The following is a 26,706-nucleotide window of genomic DNA, read 5'->3' as shown; positions in this document are numbered from 1 at the left end:
GGCACAATTGATTATCTTTTTCTTTTTTCTTCTTTTCTGGACTTCCTCTCCTCAGATGTGCTGCTCCAAGAGTCCTTTGGACTAAAGGGCTGGGTCACAGTGGAAGATGATGCTTCCCTGGAGGTACTCTTTTTCTTTTTTTCTTCAGAGGTCTTCCAATTTTTCTTTCTGTTTTCCCTTTCCTTAAGGGTCCTTTTTGACATTTTAGAACAAAACTCTGAGTCCTTGGTGGAGTGACAGCTGGGAGACACACTTGTTGGGGACAGTTGCAGATTTTTTCCTTCCAAATTAAAGAGCCTGTGACAAAATGATAGGCATTCGGACATGGAAATTCAGTTTCAAAAGCAAGATAGAAGAACACTGATTGAAGGTGGTAGAAGAAGATATCCGACAGTATAAGTGCACAAAAATAGGTAAAAACTACCACAGTGTTCCTAGGTCCTCGTCGCATGAGCCAGAAAAAAAACCTGTCTTCGAGAGCCAGTACAAGGCAGCATGGGCTTTGAAGCCTACGTATCTTCAAGGAAGAGAGCATTAAGCCTTAATGTTCAGACCTCCTTTTACCACATTCTAGATAGGTCTATGCACCTGTTCACACTTTTGGGACACCAAACACTCTCCCTTTCACATAAACAATGTTCTGTTAAGAATGAAACCAGTAAAAGCCAAACTTGTCCCTTTACTTTGAAGTTCATTCATTTTGGTGTAGAATATTTTGTAAGTGGTGTTCACCATCACAAAAGTGAATGACCTACTCCCCCAAATTGTATTTCCAACAATGCGCTGAGTCGTGTGCACTGAAGCCACCAAGAGCCATACCTTGTCAAAGTTCTAAAATTACATGTTACAAACGAAAATCGGGGTGATAGGAGACAAGCATTGGGCAGGAAATCCAACCTCGACTAAGCTGTCATACTATGTTAATTGTACTCAATCACCAATCTCTCATCCAATTATGTCAGTAGGACGCGAGCCCCCTCCTATTCAATGATCAATCAGCAGTACAATACCTGCTCCCGTAGTGGTCACTTCTGGTTTTGCTGGAGGTATAAAGGGAGGCCAGTGTGGTGGATGCTTTGGTACTAACTCGAACATCCGTAAACTCTGTTGCTTTAAAATTTCCTTATGGAAAACATGGAAGACAAAAACAAAATGTTAATCTAAGTATCTTTTTGGCCATGATAATCAACCATGAGCATGCGGATAATGCATACCGTTGGACAAAGCAACACAAAAGGGGTAGTTCAATGCATATTTTTATGAGAGAATAAAAGAGAATGATAAAGCAAATATCTGCCTAAACTAAAGATAGAGAGTTAGAACTAGAGGAGCAGATAAACTAGAAGAAGATAGAAAACAAAGGACAGCCCAGAATTGCATCTTTATCTTAGAAGCGCTTTCTGCACTATTGTTTCAACTTTTCCAAAGTGTATATGTTCAAGCAACTGAAAGTAAACCAGGACTCCCATGATTTGTGTTAGTGGTCACAAACAGCCATGTGTGACACAAGGGCAGCAGAAGAAGCCCCAGAACTATCGAATTCAATCTCATCTGTCTTACTTTAGCATCAAACTCCGTGTTCTTTATTGGCAGACAACACACTAGTAATAGATGTGTTAAATACCCCGACATTTGTTACATTTCGACAGGTCAAGCATGCCGTAATTTACCAGGTGTAATAAATAGCACCTTTACTTGTAAATAGCTCCACTGGCTATTAGGATTCTTTTGTGCAAAACAATTGTTGGCAAATGAGACCCTTTTTACCATGTATGGCATTTACGTTGCGAAGGCTACCAAGGTTTCACGGGAGCTGACGTGTTCACTTTTCAAGCATCTATAACTTTAGACTGGTAAAAGGTACAGTAGTGGGATGGGAAAGTAGTTTATCAATAAAATGATCGATATGTTTCCATGATCTAATTCGTACATAATTCAATATCTAATGGAGAATCCCAACTTCAGTTGAGCCGTTTCTTGCTAGGAAGCGACATAATCGTATTGTTCTCTTTTTGTCGCTGCTTCATCGTGACCTGATGTATAAAGGAAGAGGGTCTATACAAGAAGATCGAAATAAATTAAAATATACACATATACTACATGTCTGCATATTGCTTTCATATACATTTTGGATCCAAATTACTTAATTGAGGGGATGATATCGCCTGATTCTTAGAAATGAATCACATCAGTGAATTGCAGATTTCAACCAACAGGAAGTTGAAAACAAGTTGACCATGTCTTTCCTGCTCACCACGTACTGTTAGTTCTCTAGCATAACAGTATAATTTTGGCGAAACAAACAACCTACCCAATAATCAATTACAATTTTTAATCGACTCTATTTTCTTGAAGTAAAAAACCAAACATTACATGCAATCAGATAGATGTCCACTGTAATCAGTGTAGGTTTGCATAACACACTATTCTTAAAACAGTAAACGCATACGACACACAACATTGACCCACTTTCATGATTAAAAACAGCAATCAACGAAAGACACATTTTAAAGGGAATCACCGCCCTTATTTGACATTGTTCTCTACAAGGGAGAACGTCACGTGCAAACACATTTTATTAACAAATATATGCACATCCGGGCCCATTTGCAGGTTACATCGGCCACCTGAAATACACTTTTTGGTATACAATTACCTTGCTAAATCATCTTCTCCTTGCTAAGTCAGTCACAAAATTAACTTGCCTCATTAACCTTTTACCTACATGAAACTATGACTAGTAAGATCAGGGATTTTAAAAACATGTTTTGACAAACGTATGTTTGTTTATAAAGGTTGTGTAGGCAGGCTTGAATCCCACGGTTATGCTTACGCTGAGTGCTGTTTTATGCTAAATATTGAAATCGCCCAGGATGGTTGCCCCATAGTGCAGGTCTAATCACACTTGAAAATGTTATAGGAAAGGAAAGCAGGATATTACCTTTTGCACATGACTACACCAGTAATCAAAGTCGTTTTCTTCTTTGCAAAAAAAACCCTGAAATAAAAAAACATTGTGACTTTCAGAAACAGACCAGCATGTGATGATACCAGCAGACCACAAAGAACCGAACATCTGTTAGACAATTTCTTAACCCTACTGTGTTCATTCTGAAAAAAGCCTGTGGCCTCGTGCAGTCCCAGAGAGGTACAGGACAACAAGCCTCCAATGTGTAATCATCTGAGACTGGTCTGTGGCTGGACCCTGGCTGGACCCTGGCTGGAGTGAATTCCAATGTGTAATCATCTGAGACTGGTCTGTGGCTGGACCCTGGCTGGAGTGAATTCCAATGTGTAATCATCTGAGACTGGTCTGTGGCTGGTCTGTGGCTGGACCCTGGCTGGAGTGAATTCCAATGTGTAATCATCTGAGACTGGTCTGTGGCTGGACCCTGGCTGCAGTGAATTCCAATGTGTAATCATCTGAGACTGGTCTGTGGCTGGACCCTGGCTGGAGTGAATTCCAATGTGTAATCATCTGAGACTGGTCTGTGGCTGGACCCTGGCTGGAGTGAATTCCAATGTGTAATCATCTGAGACTGGTCTGTGGCTGGACCCTGGCTGGAGTGAATGGATAAGCCCATTTCCCGTTGCTATATGTCCTCTGGTTATGTAGAGCCTAGTAGTCGGGGAGCTTTAGGCGTGACCAAGACGAAGTTATGCTGTAACCTTCGAACTTCAGAGGAGTGCGACAAGATGCGGAGGCCACCTGAGCAAGGTGCAGCCTCGGACAGCTGATTTCCTTGCTCCGGCTGCTTGGAGCTTTTAGCAACAAGAAGAAAGCTTCAGCCTTGTGGAGACCTGCCCTAGCTCAGTTCCCCCCTTCCCATGCTGGGGAAATTCACGCTCCCAAAAAGTGACTAGGGGCATGCTAAGCATAGGGTAGTTCACAAACCAGGATCTGAAATTGCACACAACTGGTTTGTAAACTGTCCTGCTGTTTGTGATGTCATTGATACACTAGTCATTCACTTTGTAAAATGGATGTTCTCAAGATGTCGCTAAACCTACATATTTATGGGGCAGGAGGTGACCCTTTGCAAATACTTAAGAACACATTGATCCACATTTCTTCAATGATAGTTTTTTTAGAGCTGTTTGTGTCTTTTAAAGTGACACAAGATGCTTTTTAAAAAGGTTCACACTGGAGGAAAAACTCGGTAGGAGCCTGCTCCTCTTGAGGTCACCTAATACCATTCTCAAATGGGAAGCTGTCCCACATCAATGGTTTGCAACTCTAAATGCGATCAGAAACCACAAATACCACTGTGACTTGCAAACAGGAGGGCAACGCCTCTTTCATCCCCTTCTATTCACCCTTCGGGTCATTTTGAGAGTCAGCAAGACTTTGCCAACTCACAAAAAATCATTTTGGAACTTGCACAAATGTATTTTCGGGTCCAAGCCCTGTGTTTGTGTGAGCCGTTGGCTCTGCAACTGTAAAATACCATTGTACATAGGCTGCAAGGTGTCCCCAACTACGAGAGTTTGGCGACGTGGCTTTTTAGGTTTGCCCGTCTCAAAGCTTTTGGCACTAAAACTAGGAACATCAACGGAAGCCTATCTTCAACACTTCTGGCCTCTTGAGCCCTTATTGGACACAGCATTCTCCTGCCTTGCCCTTCTTTGCAATGTTGCCTTCTCTGTAAGACACTATGTCAGAAGGTTTCACACTGACGACACAGGTTAATCGTTAGACTTTAACTGACCAGCACGCCATTGGAGCGGACTTAAAAAGGCATAGATTTCCCACTGAAACCTGGTATCTACTCCTTAGGAACAAGGATAATTAGCAATGAAAATTATGTTGAAAATAAACCTACTATTAAGTTTGAGGGATGGATTTGAACGGGACAAATCACCATTTAGGGCTTCTAGACGGAAGAGGACTAACTTATTCCTACATCAGTAGACATCAGTTTTGTTTACAATAGGCAGACCATTATTAGAACACTGCAATGTTGTGAGCTCCACAGAGGATACGTGAGTGACAGAGGGCCAATAACGGCTGACAAAAGCCTTCTGCTCCAACAATCCAATGTACGTTCTTCAGTGCACCCTAACTAATTTAGAACATTCAATCTTCTGTAGGTGGGTTGTTCTAATATCACTATAACCCTTTGTTACTCTGCTACTTATGTATCACAGTCATCTATATGAAACATGATGTATGTACGCTTAAATTATCAAATGCCAATAAAAAGAATTTTCAAAAAAAAAAAATCACTATAACCCTTTGTCTCAGGCTGTACTTGTCGTTAATGGCCCTCTCCCTCTTTCCAGGCACTCACCCAAAGGTCTGTTCAGGGACAGTGCATTGCATGAATGGCAAGACCTTGGCAGTTATACTAAGCTTGCAAGTAGTAATCTACCAACAGAACAGCTGGTGTGAAATGTTCAAGCAGATGATACAATCTGAATGCCCTGAAAGGGGACTGGGGATGTAAGCACTTATCCCCTGCTGATATAATCCCCAGATTTCAGAATTAGCCGAGGTGTGCAGGCCTTGCTTCAAAACAACATGTTCTAAACTCTTCTTGCTGTGAAACCAAATAATGAAACCCGTCGTAGGAAATCTTGAAAGAACAGCCTGGAGGAGTGCCTGGCCTTTAAAGAAGCATGTTCTGATTGAGATCAGATTCTCACATTACAGTTGTGACACATCAGTTTCTAGCACTCAATAATTAAACCTACAATGTTCTCTGTGATCAGGGGAGGGCAGGTTAGCCAAGGAGTGTGTGTGTATGTGTGGGGAAAGGTAGTGAACACTGCTGTTTGTATCTGCGGCACAATTGTGGCGCAAATATGCCGAGATGACTTGCTCCAGTAAGTCTCTTGAAACTGATCAATAACTGCAAACTCAAGTTTAAGCTACGAATTTAACTAAACAGGTGTAATCAATATAGTATTTTTTCAAATATCTGTCACCAGTCCTTCCGTACCCATGAAAACAAGGTAAGCTGTTTACGGTTTTAATTAGTCATGCTTTGAGGTTTGACATGCACCCTAATATAATTGTTATGCATGGCATTTTCAACTACTCGTATGTTTGAACTTATATGCAAAGGAAAAAGATTTCCTTTGATAGAGAGACATTAGTGTTGCAGAGCGATGCCAGTTTTTGCCTTAAAGAAAAAGTGACTTACCTTTGGTAACTATATTTCTGGTGGGTCTTTATTGTGAGAAAGTGCCCTCTTTCTGCATGGCATGCCCCCACTTTTTTCTGAATTGCTGATGTTCTTTGACTGAGTGTGCCCTGGGCTCCTGCTAACCGGGTACCCAGGGCCTATCTTCCTTCCCTAAAATTGCACTGAAGCCTAAACCCAATTGGCATCTCTGGCCACAGGTCAACCCCTGCTAAATGGTACCACAGGTACCCAGGGCCCTGTGACCAGAGAAGGCCTCTAAGGGCTGCAGCACTTATTGTGCCACCCTTAGAGGTCCTGTACCCTGACGCTCACACACTGCCTTTGTAGGCTGCGTGTCTTGGTGCAGAACAAAGTGAAGAGTCGACATGGCACACATCCCTGTGTGCCATGCCCACAAACCACTGCCCTGGCATAGATCAGTCACCCCTCTAGCTGGGTGCCCTATGTCAGTGGTGAGGGTACAGGTGCATGAGTCCTGTACCCCTACAGTGCCCAAGTTCATTCCTGGACACTGTACGTGCAGGGCTGCCATTAAGAGTATATGGTGCTGGGAGTTTGTCATTACGAACTCCACAGCACCATAATGGCTACACTGAAAACTGGGAAGCTTGGTATCAAACTTCTCAGCACATTAAACCCACACTGATGCCAGAGTGGGTTTTAATGTAAAATGCACGACAGAGGGCATCTTAGAGATGCTCCCTGAAACTCGACCAACTGCTAGTGACCCAACTGAGTGGCTGCTTAGGCTGCCACCAACAGACATGCTTTTGGACCACTGGGTCGAGGGCTTGCTGTTCTCGGACGCCTGAAACAATGCACATCCTGTGACGAGGTGCCAAGCCTCCTCCCCCAGGATGGGCAGGGTTCACGAAGGGGAAGCTTCAAAGGCATGCCGCCTTTGTGAGCCTCCCCAGACCATTGGCTACTTTCAGCAACTGGTCCCCACTAGTTCTACCCCCCAATTTGGGCGGGAGAGCCGGCTGGAAAAACAAGTGAGGGAAAGAGGTCACCTCTGCCAACACCACCCCTCAGGTGGGTGGAGGCGAGGTGAAGCGCAACTCTGAGTCCCCTCCATCTTGACGATGGGGGGACCCAACCAACCAGGGACAGGCTCCTGCCCCCCTCCCACTGGAGGGTGGCACAATAGGGGATGTACCCACCCCAGGGAAGGGACCCACTGGTCCCTGCCCTTACCTACCTGTAACGACCCTAAATCTTTTATTTAGTGGGCACCCTGAACCTTGCTTCCTCAGATCCAGAAATGACAAGAAGAAAAGAAGAAGGACCAAACAGCCGTGCAGCCAGCTAACAAGAGGAAGACGCCCACTGACTTGGCCCCAGCCCTACAGGCCTGTCTCCCCTCGAACCTGCTGCTGCGAAATCCCGGTGTGTCCTGCAGCCAGCAACCTCGAAAACACCGGAGGACCTGCGTGCAATCACTTCCAAAGAATGCTTCTCCCGTGAACACCGGATTTCTTCAACTGCAACCTCTGGCAGCAGCCGGAAACCGCAAATACAGCCCACTCTGCACCCGCCGAACCCGGCCCGAGCTCGAGTGGAAAAACATCACGAGGAGGTCACCCCAGCGATCCTGAACAGAGATCCGGTGACCCCTGACCTGCCTTAAGCCTCCAGCCAACGCCTGCAGCCTAAATCCAGAAGGCCCCCCTAACCGCGACAAGGAGCTGGTATGAAGATCCGACCCCAAAAGGGACCCCTGCACCCGACGTCCCAGGGCCTTGTGTGCCCAAACCAATGGTGCCTAACCAACCCTTAACTTCCCAACTTACCTCTCGAACTGGTGGTCGCACCCAGAAGTCCTTTGTCTCCCTGCCTGCAGTGCTTTTACAAACCGGAGATTCTCCATTGATAACAACAGGGCACCCAACATCGAAACAGCACTTTGCACCCGTGCCGCTGAGGGTGCACCTTTTGTGCTACTTTGTTTCCCCATTTGCCCTGACCTAAACCCTAGGAACTTTGCTTCCACAACCCAGTGGCCTGCTTGCCAGAAGCCACCAACCAGAGGGCCCCTATCCCCCATTGGAGAACATTGGGCCTCAACACTCTGCACCCGGCGGCCCTAGTGCTGCTGAGGGTGTAACAAGAGTGCATCACTGACCCTGGGGGACCCCTGAGTCTAACCCCAGAACCTTAACTCCCACAGTCGATAACTTACCTGTGAACCGATAACCTGTGTTTCCTCCATAGGATAACATTGACAATTTTCTTCCAAAAAGTGTGGAGTTTTGAAATCGAAAAGTATTCTTTAAAAATCGCACGAATAACCAAAACTTATTTACTTACCTGTTTGCAGGAAATGTCCCAGTGCTGAATCTAGGTATCCAGCATTGAGTTAGAAAAGTAACGTAAAAAATAACTTACCTGTAATTTACTGAAAAAGCCTATTCGTTTCAATGTACTGTATTTGCTGAGTATTGCAACCTACTGCATCCCCTGTAAATCAAACAAAGTACAATTCCTATTGCATTTTCAAACTGTTCTACAATCAGTAACTTATTACTGTAAAGTATTTGCATAATCTTCCTGATCTATTGATCTGATGACCTTCCAGCATTTAGAAAGGAAGATCCTCATCTTCCAACTGGCCGCATATGCTCTTAGAGGGGTGAAACAGAGCAGCTTCCCAGGTGGTGCAGAGGAGGAGAAGTAGTATGAACTGCTGGGCCTGGTGACCTTTTCCTCTGCCCCTGCCTCTGTGTGCACATAGCAACTGGTTTGGCTGTTGGACTGACTGGGTGGGCTGGAGTTGCCGAAAGGAGAAACCATTAGAGAACCCCAGATTTCTGAAACTGCCAATAGTCCTGGGCCAGAGATTGGAGGCCAAAGGAGCGGGTCGTACAGCTACCCACCTTAAACTTCTCCACGGCTCAGCCTACCTTGACTCCAAACAGGTGCGTCCCATCGATTAGCATATCAATAAGACTTGCTTGCAAGTCCCTGGAAAATTCGCCTTCCTAGTACTACAGGTGACCCCATAGGTCTTACAATGGAATCTACTGTACCAGGCCTGTTCTGATAATCTGGTGTGAGGCATCCTGGATATACCTCTCAACTTCTACAGAGTTGTACCTGAGGGAATTTGAGACACTTGGGGATGCTAGGTTAGCCATTTCAAACAAAGCATGGGGGCACCTTAACAGAATAGATGTCAGTGCCAATCTAATGGTTGAGAAGACTTTTTCGCATACAGCCTCCAGCTATTTTATATTCAGGACTAGGCTTAGGGAATGCTCCAGGATTCTGTTTACCACAGGAGAACACGTTAACCACTAGGCTTTCTGGTGAGGCATGAGAGAAAAGAAATGCTGGGTCTACTGATATGGACTTGTATCTCATATTTCGTCTGCTGTCGGCCAAAGCCAAGGTGTGCTTGTACCATGCAGCCTTGATTGACTCCAGTACAGCATCCTAAAAGGAAGCCAAGTCTGGGGGGCTGGTCTTATGAGTCACTCCATTTCTGTTTCTGGTGACGTATCGAGACCACTGGCATTCACGCCAAACAATGTGTCTGAGGAGGGTAAGTGCAAAAGGATTGCTGCCTTGCTGCTATCATCTTTGTCATGGTCGATGGGGTCTAGATTCTGATTAGGATCTGAGTCAGACTAAAAAAAATCATACATTGTCTGGCAATAGGGGTGACTTGGGTTGAGGTGATTCTCCATGCCTGGCCTCCTTTATTAGCCTTTGAGCCTCCATCCTTTATGTATGAAGTCTAGCCCTAGCCTTGTGGGGGGGCTGGCACTGAATCCAGAGTTTGTGTTGGCGTTGGTGCTGAAGTCAGCTTCGGAAGTGGTGCCAGAGCTGGTGTCGGCACCGAAGAAGGTTCTGGTACAGACATGAAGTTGGCAGGTACCAAGTGGATCCCCAGAACGGAGGCCCTGGGATTGTATGCCCAGAGGAAAAGTGTACAGACCCCTAGGGCCTGAAGGCAAATCAGAGTGGACTGCAGCTTCCTGAAAAGTGACATCATGGCAATAAGGAATTGAGCTGGATCGGGCCCAGCACCAGGAACTCTGGATGTGAAGGCATCTGAGGTGGTGGTGTGAATGGAATAAGCATCAACAGTCTGAGAACTGGGAACACAGAACGCAACAGAGAGCGGTACAGCCGGAACTGGCTCCTCGGTGGTAGTAACTTCCTACAAGCTTAGGTAGTGAAAAGGACTTTGCTTGTGGTGAAGTCCGTTAGGGTGACTTACTCTCAACTTGAATTGGTATCAAGGGGAGCCATCCTTGTGCGTTCTTCTCTGTCTATGCTTCTTCTTCTTGTCCTCTAAAGACTCTGCTGAAGAGAAGGAGTGCAACTTCAATGGGAATCTTGATCTTGCCCGTTACAGGGGTCAAGCCCCACGTTTGTCATGGGCATGAGGTGTAAGAAGTTTGGCCTTGCATTTCTTGATGGCCTTAGGGTGCATGAGGCTGCATCTGTCACAAAACCTCAGGATCTTCTGTGACCCCAAGCAAACTTCATGTGAGACTGAAATTGACATTTTTACGCTGAAGGTATGATAGGGTTTACAGCCTTGCTGTTTCGGCAATGACTTTTTCTACTGCACTGCATTGAAATGTTTTTGGCAAGAGAATCTGGAGAAAAATCTGTCAAAATCAATGTAAGGCAGCTGCAGATCAGCATCGAAGGGCACAGAAAAAAGGAGTGATGTCAGTAAGCAAGGGTGGGTGCTCAAATGGCTCAAGTGACGTCACCATGGTGTTGATTCCGGCATCGAGGTAGAGTACTATCTCGTTTCGCCAGCATAACACAGCACACGTAATGGATAGGAATAAGAAAAATATATCACGCACAAAATATATCACTTTTCCTTACAGGTCACCACCACAATTGGTGCAGGGTATATGTGTTATGTAAATTTTTAACCATGTTTTTGTCCTTCCAGAGCCATACCAGCCTAAATACCTATTGGGGTATAGTATACAATGCATGTAGAATGTTATGTGCGTCACAATGAACTTACCTTATAAGATTACACGTTTTATTCTTAAACTTTTGAGTGTAGAAGGGATCTCTTTTAGGTCCTGATGAGAAGCCAGGGGAGCGCTTCGAAACATGTCGACACAGGAAGTACTGCCCATTTAAAGCTTAGTACCTACGTCCTATTCCCCACCTTTAATAATTTCAGCTCAAAGGAACATAAAAGTTTATTTTTCCGTAGAGCCAAGTATTTTTTAAATTATACACTACTTTCACTCACTCTTGACCCTTCCAGTCACACACCTACACCACACATAATATTGTTATAAAATCAGTGCTCCCACGTAGTCATAGGTCGTAGCACGCCCCGTCCCGCAGAGGGACAGAAAGACCCCGATGATGAAGCATGCCACTGAGGGCCCTTTTGGTGGGTGAGGGGCATTTTAACAAAGCTGTGTGCCTTCCATCATTTTAGGAGACACACTAGGTCTGGAGGTACACTATCTTTCTTTATCACAAGGGTGGATCCCTTTGTTTGATAGTGTAAAAAGTTTGGCCTTGCGTTTCTTGATGGCCTTAGGGTGCATGAGGCCGCATCTGTCGCAAAACCTCAGGATGTTCTGTGACCCCAAGCAAACTTCATGTGAGACTGAAATGGAAATTTGTCCGCTGAAGGTATGATAGTGTTTAAAGCCTTGCTGTTTCGGCAATTACTTTTTCTATTGCACTGCATTGAAATGTTTTTGGCAAGAGAATTTGGAGAAACATCTGTCAAAATCAATGTAAGGCTGCTGCAGATCAGCATCGAAGGGCACAGAAAAAAAGGGTGATGTCAGTAAGCAGGGATGGGCGCCAGTGGCGAAACGAAACTTGAGGGGGCCCCCCTGCAAAGTATAATGAGGGCCCCACCCCCCAGCGACCTGGCCCACCACCTACCACTTTGCCCCACCTACAAAAATAAGCAGTCACCTAAAGCCGTATTTTCAGCACTTATCTGTGCATACTTAGAACAGCAAATATAAATAGAATGCACTTTAATTGTGTTCTAGGGCTGCCTGAATGATGAGATCCATGACTGATAATTAAAGGGAACAAAGACAGAAAAGTCAAATTAGAAATTAATACATACTTTTTTATTTATAACCCTATTTAGTGCCAAGACGAGGTCTTTCCAGGCTGTTTAAACACATAGCTGGCATTTTCTTTTAGCAACCCTACTTTATATTCCTTTTCATTAAATGCATTCTCACACTACAGTAGTAAATGTACATTTCAAATGCAAGGAATAGGCAAAGTGAGGGCCCAGGAGGTACTGGAACCAGAAAAAAACTAAGCCTTGGTAACCAGTGAACAAAGGTATGTTGACTGTGCACCTCAGATACAGCATACAGCTGACTGTTGTAGTGCACTGTAGCACCCAACAATACTTTTCAATAATGTACATCACACGCAGACATGTAATAGCACTCACAGGGTAGAGCTTATATAGCACATAGCTCAGAAATACATATAGATGGAAGGTCACGCAGCTCCCAAGAGCACTGTAAGCAGTTTAAAACACACACAAGCATTGAGCAGAACGCTCTGGACAGACCTTGTATACACCCCACATAGCGCAGATATACTATACAGCTGGCTGCAATGTGGCCCCGAAGAGCACTTTTCATTAGCATGGAACACACACAAACTTCCAACACAACACATTAAATAGAACATTTTGCTTACATCTAACTAAGCACAGACATGGCATTTGGGCCGTGGGCCATATTTTCTATATAATGCATTATATAAACATAAATAATGTACCATAACATGTAATTGCTGCCCCTATAGTTGTGTAGCTCTGTCTATAACTTGGTCATCAGAATGTGCTACAACAAAGACGATGATGCTGGGCTGGTAAACAGGAGAGAGGCGGGATATGATATTGATTAGCATAACTGTATCTCCTTTCAGCCATTTTTCAGCTCAAGCTAACATGTCTGAAGGAAATGCCCATCTCTTGTGTTTCAAGCCTCGTCCTGACATCTCGGCTCCTGAGACGAAAAAGTGTTGATTGCTTTGCTCAGCGGAAATGCTTACATACTCGTATCATTCTAAAGATAATGTTCTTCCTTTCTCATGATCTGAGTCTTCAGACACGTGTATGCTCCTTTGGATTAATGCCTTTATTTCAGACCTGTGTGTCCTTTCTCTAAACTGCTGCCGAGCTTGCTCCAACACACATTGCGAGCGAATTCTCTGGCTGAAAGAATCTGTGGTTCACAGACTGTCCATTTTTATTTTGTTAATAACCCCTTTAAGATTTCAATTGCTGTGCACGTAGAATTTCTTTAACAATGGCCTAATGGAGGTGGGATAACTGTGCCCAGGCTGAGAGAGCGGACGGCTAGGCACATTGATGCGTGCCTCTGAACACTGCCTGGGTGGTATTCCCCAGCTGAGCAGTAAGAGGCAGGAAGGCTAAGCAGGAGGGAAAGGAAGGGGAGTGATCTGCACCCCTAGGGCTGCAGGCCTTGTGTGGAAGGTCACCCCAGGATAGGGAAGGACATGAAGACTTCAAGAATTGGACAGGAGGACTCTAGGCCAGTAACAGGTGAGGCGGCTTGGAGCCCTTCTCCATTCCAGACATGGAAAGGCCAGACCACTTTAAGGACCCCGAGATGCACACTTTACATGGGTGTGACATGGAGGTCGATTTGGGAAAAAGGGGGTGGTGATGGACAGAGTTTCTGAATGATGCAGAATACTCTTACCAAGTCAAGAGATCATGGTTTTAATCCATCACCGTTTTTTAGCTCACTGCACCATCCCAGCTCAGAACCTGGCTACATGCAAATTAGTGTGAACCTGTCCCAGTGCATGATGGGAACAGGGCAAACCAAACTACCAAGCCAATTCTTATACTGGGAAGGAAACAAGCTTCCGGGGACCGGTTTCTGGCATCACAGCCTTCGTCGGCCCGGCTTGCCTGAATCCTGATGGTTCAATGAGCAAGGGACTCACGTCTGAGCATACCCTCCCACACTGAGTGTGGATAAAATCGATTTGGGAAAAAGGGGGTGGTGATGGACAGAGTTTCTGAATGATGCAGAATACTCTTACCAAGTCAAGAGATCATGGTTTTAATCCATCACCGTTTTTTAGCTCACTGCACCATCCCAGCTCTGAACCTGGCTACATGCAAATTAGTGTGAACCTGTCCCAGTGCATGATGGGAACAGGGCAAACCAAACTACCAAGCCAATTCTTATACTGGGAAGGAAACAAGCTTCCGGGGACCGGTTTCTGGCATCACAGCCTTCGTCGGCCCGGCTTGCCTGAATCCTGATGGTTCAATGAGCAAGGGACTCACGTCTGAGCATACCCTCCCACACTGAGTGTGGATAAAATCGATTTGGGAAAAAGGGGGTGGTGATGGACAGAGTTTCTGAATGATGCAGAATACTCTTACCAAGTCAAGAGATCATGGTTTTAATCCATCACCGTTTTTTAGCTCACTGCACCATCCCAGCTCAGAACCTGGCTACATGCAAATTAGTGTGAACCTGTCCCAGTGCATGATGGGAACAGGGCAAACCAAACTACCAAGCCAATTCTTATACTGGGAAGGAAACAAGCTTCCGGGGACCGGTTTCTGGCATCACAGCATTCGTCGGCCCGGCTTGCCTGAATCCTGATGGTTCAATGAGCAAGGGACTCACGTCTGAGCATACCCTCCCACACTGAGTGTGGATAAAATCGATTTGGGAAAAAGGGGGTGGTGATGGACAGAGTTTCTGAATGATGCAGAATACTCTTACCAAGTCAAGAAATCATGGTTTTAATCCATCACCGTTTTTTTAGCTCACTGCACCATCCCAGCTCAGAACCTGGCTACATGCAAATTAGTGTGAACCTGTCCCAGTGCATGATGGGAACAGGGCAAACCAAACTACCAAGCCAATTCTTATACTGGGAAGGAAACAAGCTTCCGGGGACCGGTTTCTGGCATCACAGCCTTCGTCGGCCCGGCTTGCCTGAATCCTGATGGTTCAATGAGCAAGGGACTCACGTCTGAGCATACCCTCCCACACTGAGTGTGGATAAAATCGATTTGGGAAAAAGGGGGTGGTGATGGACAGAGTTTCTGAATGATGCAGAATACTCTTACCAAGTCAAGAGATCATGGTTTTAATCCATCACCGTTTTTTAGCTCACTGCACCATCCCAGCTCAGAACCTGGCTACATGCAAATTAGTGTGAACCTGTCCCAGTGCATGATGGGAACAGGGCAAACCAAACTACCAAGCCAATTCTTATACTGGGAAGGAAACAAGCTTCCGGGGACCGGTTTCTGGCATCACAGCCTTCGTCGGCCCGGCTTGCCTGAATCCTGATGGTTCAATGAGCAAGGGACTCACGTCTGAGCATACCCTCCCACACTGAGTGTGGATAAAATCGATTTGGGAAAAAGGGGGTGGTGATGGACAGAGTTTCTGAATGATGCAGAATACTCTTACCAAGTCAAGAGATCATGGTTTTAATCCATCACCGTTTTTTAGCTCACTGCACCATCCCAGCTCAGAACCTGGCTACATGCAAATTAGTGTGAACCTGTCCCAGTGCATGATGGGAACAGGGCAAACCAAACTACCAAGCCAATTCTTATACTGGGAAGGAAACAAGCTTCCGGGGACCGGTTTCTGGCATCACAGCCTTCGTCGGCCCGGCTTGCCTGAATCCTGATGGTTCAATGAGCAAGGGACTCACGTCTGAGCATACCCTCCCACACTGAGTGTGGATAAAATCGATTTGGGAAAAAGGGGGTGGTGATGGACAGAGTTTCTGAATGATGCAGAATACTCTTACCAAGCCAAGAGATCATGGTTTTAATCCATCACCGTTTTTTAGCTCACTGCACCATCCCAGCTCAGAACCTGGCTACATGCAAATTAGTGTGAACCTGTCCCAGTGCATGATGGGAACAGGGCAAACCAAACTACCAAGCCAATTCTTATACTGGGAAGGAAACAAGCTTCCGGGGACCGGTTTCTGGCATCACAGCCTTCGTCGGCCCGGCTTGCCTGAATCCTGATGGTTCAATGAGCAAGGGACTCACGTCTGAGCATACCCTCCCACACTGAGTGTGGATAAAATCGATTTGGGAAAAAGGGGGTGGTGATGGACAGAGTTTCTGAATGATGCAGAATACTCTTACCAAGTCAAGAGATCATGGTTTTAATCCATCACCGTGTTTTAGCTCACTGCACCATCCCAGCTCAGAACCTGGCTACATGCAAATTAGTGTGAACCTGTCCCAGTGCATGATGGGAACAGGGCAAACCAAACTACCAAGCCAATTCTTATACTGGGAAGGAAACAAGCTTCCGGGGACCGGTTTCTGGCATCACAGCCTTCGTCGGCCCGGCTTGCCTGAATCCTGATGGTTCAATGAGCAAGGGACTCACGTCTGAGCATACCCTCCCACACTGAGTGTGGATAAAATCGATTTGGGAAAAAGGGGGTGGTGATGGACAGAGTTTCTGAATGATGCAGAATACTCTTACCAAGTCAAGAGATCATGGTTTTAATCCATCACCGTTTTTTAGCTCACTGCACCATCCCAGCTCAGAACCTGGCTACATGCAAATTAGTGTGAACTTGTCCCAGTGCATGATGGGAACAGGGCAAACCAAACTACCAAGCCAATTCTTATACTGGGAAGGAAACAAATGGTGACATGGAGGTCACCATTTGAGCCTCCAAACCAGTGCTTAATTTGAGCTGGTGGTTTCCAGTGCTCGGCACCGGCACTTTATTGTCAGCATCGGGCCCTGTGACAGCCTGCCACAAGGTGGCGCTGTCTGGCTAATTTAGAGATGACCCCAACAACAGTTAATTATGAACTCAATATACATTAAAATCGAATATTTCCTGCCACCCAAGAAATTCTTATAGTTTTGGGGCCTGAAACAGTCTGAACTGTCACATTTGTAGGAGTGTGAATGTTAGTACTTGTGATGTCACTATCATTGGCGGCACTGGCAGGGGCAATGTGTGGTGCAAGGTGCAGTGTCCTCCTGACGACAGCCCTGCCACTTATTTTTCTGCAAATTAAGCACTACTCCAAACCTGGTAGTGGGAAAGCACTGGGTCAACACTGTGCCCTTCTCTTCTCCGGGGTGGTTGCAATAAGCCCCGGCAGCACCAGCACTGGTATCCTCGAAGTAGGCATAACAGGTAACCCATTCCCCAGATCCGCCATCTTAAGAAGGCACAGAAGGCAGGGCTTCCTTCATCATGATACACATTCTTGTACTGGCTGCCAATGTAAGGATTCCCCGTTCTCCTCGCGGGTAGCCCCCCTAGTGGTAAGGACCCCACAGGGACTCGCATACGGAGTGGCCTAGATACCTGGTGAGAGAAACCACCAGGGGAGTTCGGGTTATGGGCTGATGCAACTAATCTGAAGGCAGGGTGATTTGAAGACCTTTTAGGGTTTTTTGGGAGCGTTTGTGTCTCTATGTGATTGAATGTGTGATCCCTGACAATAAGCGAAGCTCTGGGTGATCGCCCCAATGTGTCTGTCCCTGTGGGAGCGCCCTGTACCTCCCTTAATACACGAGTATTTAGCACTTTGCTTTGGCATCCATAGTGGGGGAGAAGGGGGATACACGGGTGCAGTGGCAGGGTTCTTCAGTTCCTGGATGGCTAAAACTCCAAGTCCTAGTTTCGCTGTACGGAGGTACTGTACAAGGGAAGACACGCACGGCACACACCCTTGCTCTGGACTTTTACCCACCTCCTCCTCATTCACCACCAAAGTATCTAGTTCCTAGGGTTGTGGCGACAGTGCGCTACAGCCTGATCTAAGTCCATCATTGCATGAGGTGGGGGTGAGGCTGCAGAGACTACCGAGGGAATGGAGGACTTAAGGGGGTGAAAAAATGTTTAAAGCGAGTGGGGCTACAGGGATAAAGGGTTTAAGGAGATGGGGATTTAAAGGGGTAGAAAGAATAGGCATCCAGGGGCTTGGGAGGAAGAAGCTGCGGATGGCTTCATTCCCACCCCACCCACCCACTGAGACTCCTCGCCACCACGGACCACTCCTGTCTCGGCTCGGACAGACTCACCGGAGGCCTGGCCTGCAACTTCAGTGGCAGGCGCGAGTGGGCAGCAGAAGAGGGCAAAGGCAAGGCTAGCCAGGCAGGGGCTAGTAATAATTAAATTATGGCCGGGGGCGCCAAACGGTTACGGTCTTTCTCAGTAGTCTGGCTGGGTCCTGGGATGCCTCACCTCACTCCTCACGCGCAATTTTAATTGCGCTGCTGCGCAATGCACATGACTGTATGGCATTGGTCACCAGCCCCACCCTATGCCCCACCCTGAAGACGCGCAGACACGGAGACATCTGTATAGCTGCCAAGGTTTCAGATTGCCATGTGTGACATTTTCATAATTTTAGTGTAATTATGAGTGACATTCAACAACTGAGTGAAACTTTCTCGCGAGCAAAATCAAGCAATGAAGGCAAGGGAAACAAATATCAGAACCCACGCGCTCCGATAAAAGTAAATTAAATGAGTGGCACAACTTTGCAGACAGACTGGTTACTGCTGAGTTTGGTGTGCCCTCGATCTCTGTATGACTCGGAGCACTGCGCGCATCAGGTCTTGGCCCCGTGCACAGAAGGCCTCAAACTGTCCAGCAATTATTGCACTGCCCCTTTTGGCTGCAGGCCTTACTTTCTATGTATAATAGACTGCATTCTGTGTGTAGCAGTGAGCACCACAAAGTGTGCAGCTGTGTGATGCTGTTTGCGTGCAGGTAGCTTGCATCTGTGTGCACAGTGTAGCTGTGCACGATGCTATGTGCATGCAGGAGGCTTGCAACTGTGTGCCCGGTGTAACTGTGCACGATGCTATGTGCATGCAGGAGGCTTGCAACTGTGTGCCCGGTGTAGCTGTGCACGATGCTATGTGCATGCAGGAGGATTGCAACGGTGTGCCCAGTGTAGCTGTGCACCATGCTATGTGCATGCAGGAGAATTGCAACTGTGTGCCCGGTGTAGCTGTGCACCATGCTATGTGCATGCAGGAGGCTTGCAACTGTGTGCCCGGTGTAGCTGTGCACGATGCTATGTGCATGCAGGAGAATTGCAATTGTGTGCCCGGTGTAGCTGTGCACGATGCTATGTGCATGCAGGAGGATTGCAACTGTGTGTCCGGTGTAGCTGTGCACGATGCTATGTGCATGCAGGAGGATTGCAACTGTGTGCCCAGTGTAGCTGTGCACGATGCTATGTGCATGCAGGAGGATTGCAACTGTGTGCCCAGTGTAGCTGTGCACGATGCTATGTGCATGCAGGAGGAATGCAACTGTGTAGCTGTGCACGATGCTATGTGCATGCAGGAGGATTGCAACTGTGTAACCGGTGTAGCTGTGCACTATGCTGTATGGATGCAGTAGGCTAGCGCTTTATAATTAACCCTAGGCACACAGTTACTTGAAATGATTATGCAGCTGTATTTCCATACATGCGACGCCAGCAGCCCCAGTAGTTTTAATCTGTTCGAAAAGCAACTGGCTGCCAATAAATACAGGTAATCCCGTCCCCGCTTTCAGTATTGCTGAAATAAAATGTCTTTAAATGTCCGGATCGCATTCCATTCCAGCTCAATTCAGGAAAGCACGCCTCTTAACACGATATATTCAGCAGTGAGCGAGCCGAACAAACCTGAGACCTGCAGAGGGCCGCTGATCACTCTTTTCTTAAGTGTTTCTCTACTACTAACTTTTTGAGGACATCGCAGATGCCCGTGTTTACGGTGCGCACAAGCTGCAGCCCATGTTAGCACTTGACTTTTTGGCTGAGATAAGCGTAAACCAACTCTATTACACTGAAATAAATTGACGCACGTTAGTTACCTCATTGTCGTGAAGCCTAAGGTAATTCCTCAGGACACAGATCACTGTCTTTGGCACTGGAACAGACATAGCATGAATCGGGCGGTGGAGCCAACTTGTTCAGAGGATTGAGGAGGAATGAAGAAAGGTTACTGGCCTGGCTCGCCTCTCTGTGGCGAGGACGGTCTCTCAGCAAATTAATTATCTGTGGCGCGAGGGGGTTGGGAGGGGGGGGGGGTTGCTTGATTTTAATTGCAGCTCTTCTGATAGCTGGGCATGATGCGGCAGGACGGTGCAAGCAGGCAGCTCTGCTGCGCGCGCCATGATTTGCCGCAAATACCTCTAGCCAGCCTCCCACAACCGGCAGCAGGATGTGACGCCACCCGCGCCGCGGCAGGAATCAATCTCCTTTTCTGATTGAATTCTCTGGCCCTGGCCTGTGCGCGCACCATTTAATTAATGAGGAGACCGTGTACCATTTAATTCATAAAGAGGCTTGCTTGCTCCGCTGAGTGAGGGGGCCCCTGGAGCAAGGGAGCCCCCCGCAACGTGGGGGCTGTGGGGCCTGTGTTACGCCCCTGGTGGGTGCTTTATGGCTCAAGTGACGTCACCATGGTGTTGATTCCGGCATCGAGGTGGAGCCAGCACACTCCTGGTGAAGGACAGTAAAGTTTCCAGATCCAGTTTGGCACCTGGGTACATTCAACAGGTGAGGAATCTGACAATGGAAATATCCATCAGGATAAACAGCAACTATTTCAAACGAACATGTTACTTACCTTCGGTAACGCTTTTTCTGGTGGATACAGTATCTGCCTGTGGATTCCTCACCTTGTGAATATCCCCTGCGCCAGCATTCCACGGAACTTTTCTTCCCCAGCATTCCACGTCGACGTGGGCGACGTCACAATACATCGGCTCCGCACGCGACTCCGTACGACGTCATCGGAGCCATAAGAAGCCCACGTCAGCGTGATGACGTCAGTTCCACCCATTTTTTCCGTGCCTTCGAGGCGAACAGGTGAACCAACGACAACTCCAAGTATACCCAGTATATAGCATACCAATATATATACAGAGCATACAAAAACAAAGGAATGCTAACCAAACAAGCATTACCTACAAATGTACAGAAAGCATCAAAACATTCCAACAAGACCTCTTTCATGGTATACAAAGGTGGACAACGGGGAGGCGGGTGGGTCAGTGAGGAATCCACAGGCAGATACTGTATCCACCAGAAAAAGCGTTACCGAAGGTAAGTAACTTGTTCTTCTGATGGATACATCTGCCAGTGGATTCCTCACCTTGTGAATAGATTCCCACAGCAGTCCCCACTCCCAGAGGAGGGTGTCCACCTTTCTATACCAGAAAGTCTTGCAAGACAGAGCGCGCGAAGTGGCCCTCCCTCCTCATCTCAGAGTCCAAGCAATAATGCTTTGCGAAAGTATGGAGGGAGGCCCAAGTCGCGGCCTTACAAATATCTGCCACAGGAACACCCCGGGCCAGAGCAGATGTTGAAGACTTAGCTCTAGTAGAGTGAGCACGAATACCCTCAGGAGGAGTCTTACCAGCCAGGGCGTAGCAGATCTTGATGGTCAGTATAATCCATCTTGACAGCGTGCGCTTGTGCACCGCTTTACCTTTAGAACGACCAACGTAGCCAATAAAAAGCTGGTCATCAATACGAAAGTCCTTGGTCCTGTCCAAATAAAAACTCATAGCCCTCTTCGGGTCAAGGCGATGGAGTCTTTCTTCTTCTTTGGAAAGATGAGGGGGTGGATAAAAAACAGGGAGGGTAATAGACTGCCCCAAATGGAAAGGAGTAACAACTTTTGGCAGGAAAGCAGCCCTGGTCCTGAGAACCATCCATTCAGCATGTAAGGTAAGAAAAGGAGGTTTGGAACTAAGAGCTTCAAGCTCACTCACCCTCCTTGCCGAGGTTATGGCTACAAGAAAAACCACCTTAAAGGACAACAGCCTCAACGGACAACTATGAAGAGGCTCAAATGGGGACCCCATTAAAAAGGTTAAGACAAGATTAAGGTCCCACTGAGGCATTACAAATGGAGTGGGAGGAAACAAGTTTGTAAGGCCCTTGATGAACCTCAGAACAACCGGAGATTTAAATAACGAAGGTTGATCTGGAAGGCACAGAAATGCCGATAAGGCCGAAAGGTAGCCCTTGACCGTGGCCACTGCACAGCCCTGCTGAGCCAAGGAAAGAGCAAACTGAAGCACATCAGAAAGATGAGCCTTTAAAGGGTCAATGGATCTCTCTCCACACCACTTTACAAACTTAAACCACCTGTAGGAGTATATGGACTTGGTGGAGTGTCGCCTGGCCGATAAAATAACGTCCACCACATCAGGTGGGAGAGAGAAGGAACTCAGGTTGCCCCGTTCAATCTCCAGGCATGAAGGTGTAAGCTCTGGAGGTGGGGGTGTAGAACCTGCCCCTCCGACTGCGAGAGGAGGTCTGCCCTCAGAGGGAGACGGAGCGGAGGGCACGAGGAGAGGTGGAGAAGATCTGTATACCACACCCTTCTTGGCCAATCCGGGGCGACCAAAATAACTTGGGCCCGGTCTTGGCGAATCTTCCTCAGAACCCGAGGAATCAAGGGTATGGGAGGAAACGCGTAAAGGAGTTGCAAGCCCCAACTCAACTGAAACGCGTCCCCCAACGCCCCCTGCATCGGATACTGGAGACTGCAGAATGACGGGCAGTGCGCGTTCTCTCGGGTGGCAAACAGGTCCACCCGAGGTGTCCCCCACGCCCGAAAGACGTGACGAACCACCTCCGGATGGAGCCTCCACTCGTGGTCGGCGGAGAACTGCCGACTGAGACTGTCCGCACGCACGTTCAGCACCCCGGCCAGATGATTTGCCATTAGACAAATCTGATGGTCCTGAGCCCAGGACCATAGTCGTAAGGCCTCTCTGCAGAGACAAAGAGACCCTACTCCTCCCTGTTTGTTTATATACCACATCGCGGTCGTGTTGTCCGTCAGGACTTGAACTGACTGACCGCGAAGGGAAGGGAGGAAGGCCTTGAGTGCCAAACGAATCGCCCGCAATTCCAGAAGGTTGATATGAAGCAACCTTTCCTCTGGAGACCAAAGACCCTTGATCTCCAGATCCCCCAGATGAGCTCCCCACCCTAGGGTGGAGGCATCCGTTATCACTGTGGCCACCGATGGAGGTAGATGGAAAGGCTTTCCTTGGGACAGATTGCCCTCCACGCCCCACCAAGACAGATCCGCTGCAGCTTCTCCGGAGATCTTGATCGACTCCCCGAGATCCCCGTTGTGCTGATATCACTGCTTGCGGAGGCACCACTGGAGCGCCCTCATGTGCCAGCGTGCATGGTTGACCAACAAAATGCAGGAAGCGAACAGACCGAGCAGGCGAAGGACCTTCAGAACTGGAACAACCGCTCCACTGTGGAATAAAGGGACCATCTCCTGAATGTCGAGAATCCTTTGAGGAGGAGGGAATGCTCGACACACAGTAGTGTCCAGTACTGCCCCTATAAACAGGTTGCGTTGAGAGGGCACCAGGTGAGATTTGGGCACATTGATCGAAAAACCCAAGTCGAACAACAGCTGAGCTGTCACCTGCAGATGACGCTGCACCATCTCCGGGGACTCTGCCTTCAGAAGCCAGTCGTCCAGGTAGGGAAAAACCGGAATCCCCGACCTCCTGAGATGAGCAGCCACCACTGCCATCACCTTTGTGAAGACTCGAGGTGCAGTAGTAAGACCAAACGGGAGGACCGCAAACTGATAATGTTGCGACCCAACCGTAAAACGGAGATACTTCCTGTGCGACTTCAGGATTGGGACATGGAAGTACGCGTCCTGCAAGTCGAGCGACACCATCCAGTCTCCTTGCTGCAACGCTTGAAGAACCTGCGCAAGGGTCAGCATCTTGAACTTCTCCTGTTTCAGGTAAAAATTCAAGATTCTGAGGTCCAGAATCGGACGCAATCTGTAGTCCTTCTTGGGGATCAGGAAATACCGGGAGTAGCATCCCTGACCTCTTTCCTGCTCTGGAACCACCTCTATTGCGCCCTTCTGAAACAAGGCTAGAACTTCTTTCTGCAGGAGAAGCAGGTGGTCCTCCGAGCAATAACCTTGGCAAGGAGGGTAAGGGGGAGGAAACTCCCGAAAGGGAAGGGCGTACCCAGTCTCTACGAGGTTCAAAACCCAAAGGTCGGTTGTAACAGATTTCCAACCCCGTAGAAAGTAGGACACCCGACCCCCCACAGGCCTTACATGATCCGAGATGGGGGATCTAGGGCTGCTTCCCTGAAGCCTCATTTGGAGCAGAGGAGGAGGAGGAAGAAGAGGGGTTGCGACCAGAACCTCTCCGACCCCTTTGCTTCTCTCTATAGGAGCGATAGAGGGGATTCTGCTGCTGTTGTTGCTGCTGCTGTTGCGGCTGTCGGAAGGAGCGAAAGGATGATCTTCCGAATCCCCTAGCCTTACGGAAAGTTGAACTTTTAGCAGGAGCCTGCAGACCCAAGGACTTCGCCGTCAACCTACTGTCCTTGAAACGTTGAAGGGCAGAATCTGCCTTCTCCCCAAACAACTTTTGTCCGTCAAAGGGCAGATCTACCAGCGTGGCCTGGACATCTGCAGAAAAACCTGAGGAACGGAGCCAAGCCTGTCTCCTTGCGGCAATGGACGACCCCATAATCCTCGCCACAGAGTCCGCCGTATCCAGCCCAGACTGGATCACCTGCCTGGCAGCTGCCTGAGTGTCCGCCACAACCTCCATGAAGGACGACTTATCCCCCTCAGGTAACTTAGGGGCCAAAGTTTTTATAGAGTCCATCAGGGCATGAACATAACGCCCCAGCAAGCATGTGGCATTTGATGACTTCAACGCCATACTTCCTGAGGAGAATGTCTTTTTGGCCGCCTGATCAACTTTCTTTGACTCCCTATCAGCAGGAGATTGGGGGAAAGCACCCGAAGCATGTTTAGAACATGAAGCCTGCACCACTAGGCTCTCCGGAGAAGGATGCGTGGATAAAAAATCCGGGTCTCCTGGCGCAACCCTGTACCTCCTTGCCACCTGTCTGCAAACTGCCGGAGCTGATAGTGGCTTCTTCCACACCTCCAACACTGGTTCCAAGAGAGCCTCATTGAAAGGTAACAAAGGCTCCGAAGCCGACGTCGGAGAGTGCAACACCTCTGTAAGCAGGTTGGACTTGTATTCCACAGAGGGCAGCTGCAGATCTAACAACTCAGCGGCCTTCTTGATCACAACGTGGTAGGGCGCCAATTCCTGTGGTGGAGAAGACCTTGCAGAAGCATGCTCCCACTCCGGGGTGGTAACCAAACCACTTGCTACCTCTATACCTCCAAACTCATCCGAAGAAGAGTCGACTTCACCTTCTTCCACCTCAGCCCGATAACTTTCCTCCTCCAAAACCCTTTGGGCCTCCCGCCTCGATCGGATCCGGGGAGCCGGCGTCGTCTACGTCGTACGCGGCGTCGGTGGAGCCAAAGGCACCGGCGTCGGAGGCGCCACAGGTGGAGTCGGCGGCGCCGGATGCGGCGTCGATGGAGTCGGCCTCGGCGTCAGAGAAGGCTCCGAAGATTGACGATCCATCCGAGGTCGAGCCGGATTCCCAACCGGCGCCGGAAACTGCCAAGAAGGCGCCATCGGCATAAAAGGCAGAAAAGGAGCCTGAGCGTATTGCTGCGGCACTCCCAGAGAAAACGCCATCGGACCCACGGGACCTGCTGGTGCTCCGGATGGGAAGGATGCTCTCTGAAATATGCCATACATGGCATTCAGAAATCCCGAAGGATCCGTACCTGGAGCCGGGAATTGGGGATAAGGAACTGCCCCTGTATCCTCCTGTGGAGTCACCGGCGTCGGCTCCTCAGAATCCTCCACCGGAGCCGCGGAGTCACCAGGCACCGGAACAGACTCTTCCTGCTCCTGCTCATCCAAATGCACATCAGATTCCACCCGACCCGGAGTCGAAGCCTTGGACGGCACCGGTGACGGCGTCGGGAAACGAGCTGGAGTCCGCTTCGGCGAGGGAGACTTCGAAGACTTATCAGGAGAAGGCGAAGGAGACAAGACCTTGCTCTGACGTCGGCGAGGGGAAGCCGACCTCGACCTCTTAGACTTCGAGGACCGACGCCGAGAAGAATGCTTCCTCTTCTTGTGGTGCTTCTTCAACTTCGACGACCTCGAAGTCGAAGACTCTCGCCTGGACTTCTCCTTTTTTCTCCCTCTCTTCTCCTCACCGATCTTCTTCATGAAGAGTTTGGTCTTCCTCTCCTTCAGCGCTTTAGGATTCATGCTCCTACAGCACCCGCACTCATCCACGTCATGATCAGAGGAGAGACACCATAAACAGTTCTGATGCGGATCCGTCATGGACATCAGGCCTCCGCACTCCCTACAGGGCTTAAAGCCCGACTTCCTCGTCGAAGACATACCGATTTTAACAAAAATACACCACTAGATTACAAAGTATCTAGAGAGCACTGGGAAAAAACCGTTGCGCGTCGACGGCGCGGAAAAAAGGGAACTGACGTCATCACGCCGACGTGGGCTTCTTATGGCTCCGATGACGTCGTACGGAGTCGCGTGCGGAGCCGATGTATTGTGACGTCGCCCACGTCGACGTGGAATGCTGGGGAAGAAAAGTTCCGTGGAATGCTGGCGCAGGGGATATTCACAA

General features: G+C 48.2%; 1 protein-coding gene across 2 annotated transcripts in view; it reads right to left on the bottom strand.

The window, feature by feature from the left end:
- ATG4A (autophagy related 4A cysteine peptidase) overlaps nt 1-26,706 on the bottom strand; it is a 159,667-nt gene that overhangs the window by 29,525 nt on the left and 103,436 nt on the right. For both annotated transcript variants that reach the window (XM_085608159.1, XM_085608160.1), the window contains 2 exons: nt 2,942-2,998; nt 1,011-1,122 (listed from right to left, as the gene is read on the bottom strand). In XM_085608159.1, coding sequence (XP_085464285.1) covers nt 1,011-1,122; nt 2,942-2,998 — 169 coding nt within the window. The remainder of the gene's footprint in view (nt 1-1,010; nt 1,123-2,941; nt 2,999-26,706) is intronic.

Source organism: Triturus cristatus, chromosome 5_2, assembly GCF_964204655.1.
Source record: "Triturus cristatus chromosome 5_2, aTriCri1.1, whole genome shotgun sequence".
In the NCBI taxonomy this organism is placed as follows: Eukaryota; Metazoa; Chordata; class Amphibia; order Caudata; family Salamandridae; genus Triturus; species Triturus cristatus.
The sequence above is the reverse complement of the archived record's forward strand: the minus strand, read 5'-3'. Positions and strand labels throughout refer to the sequence as shown.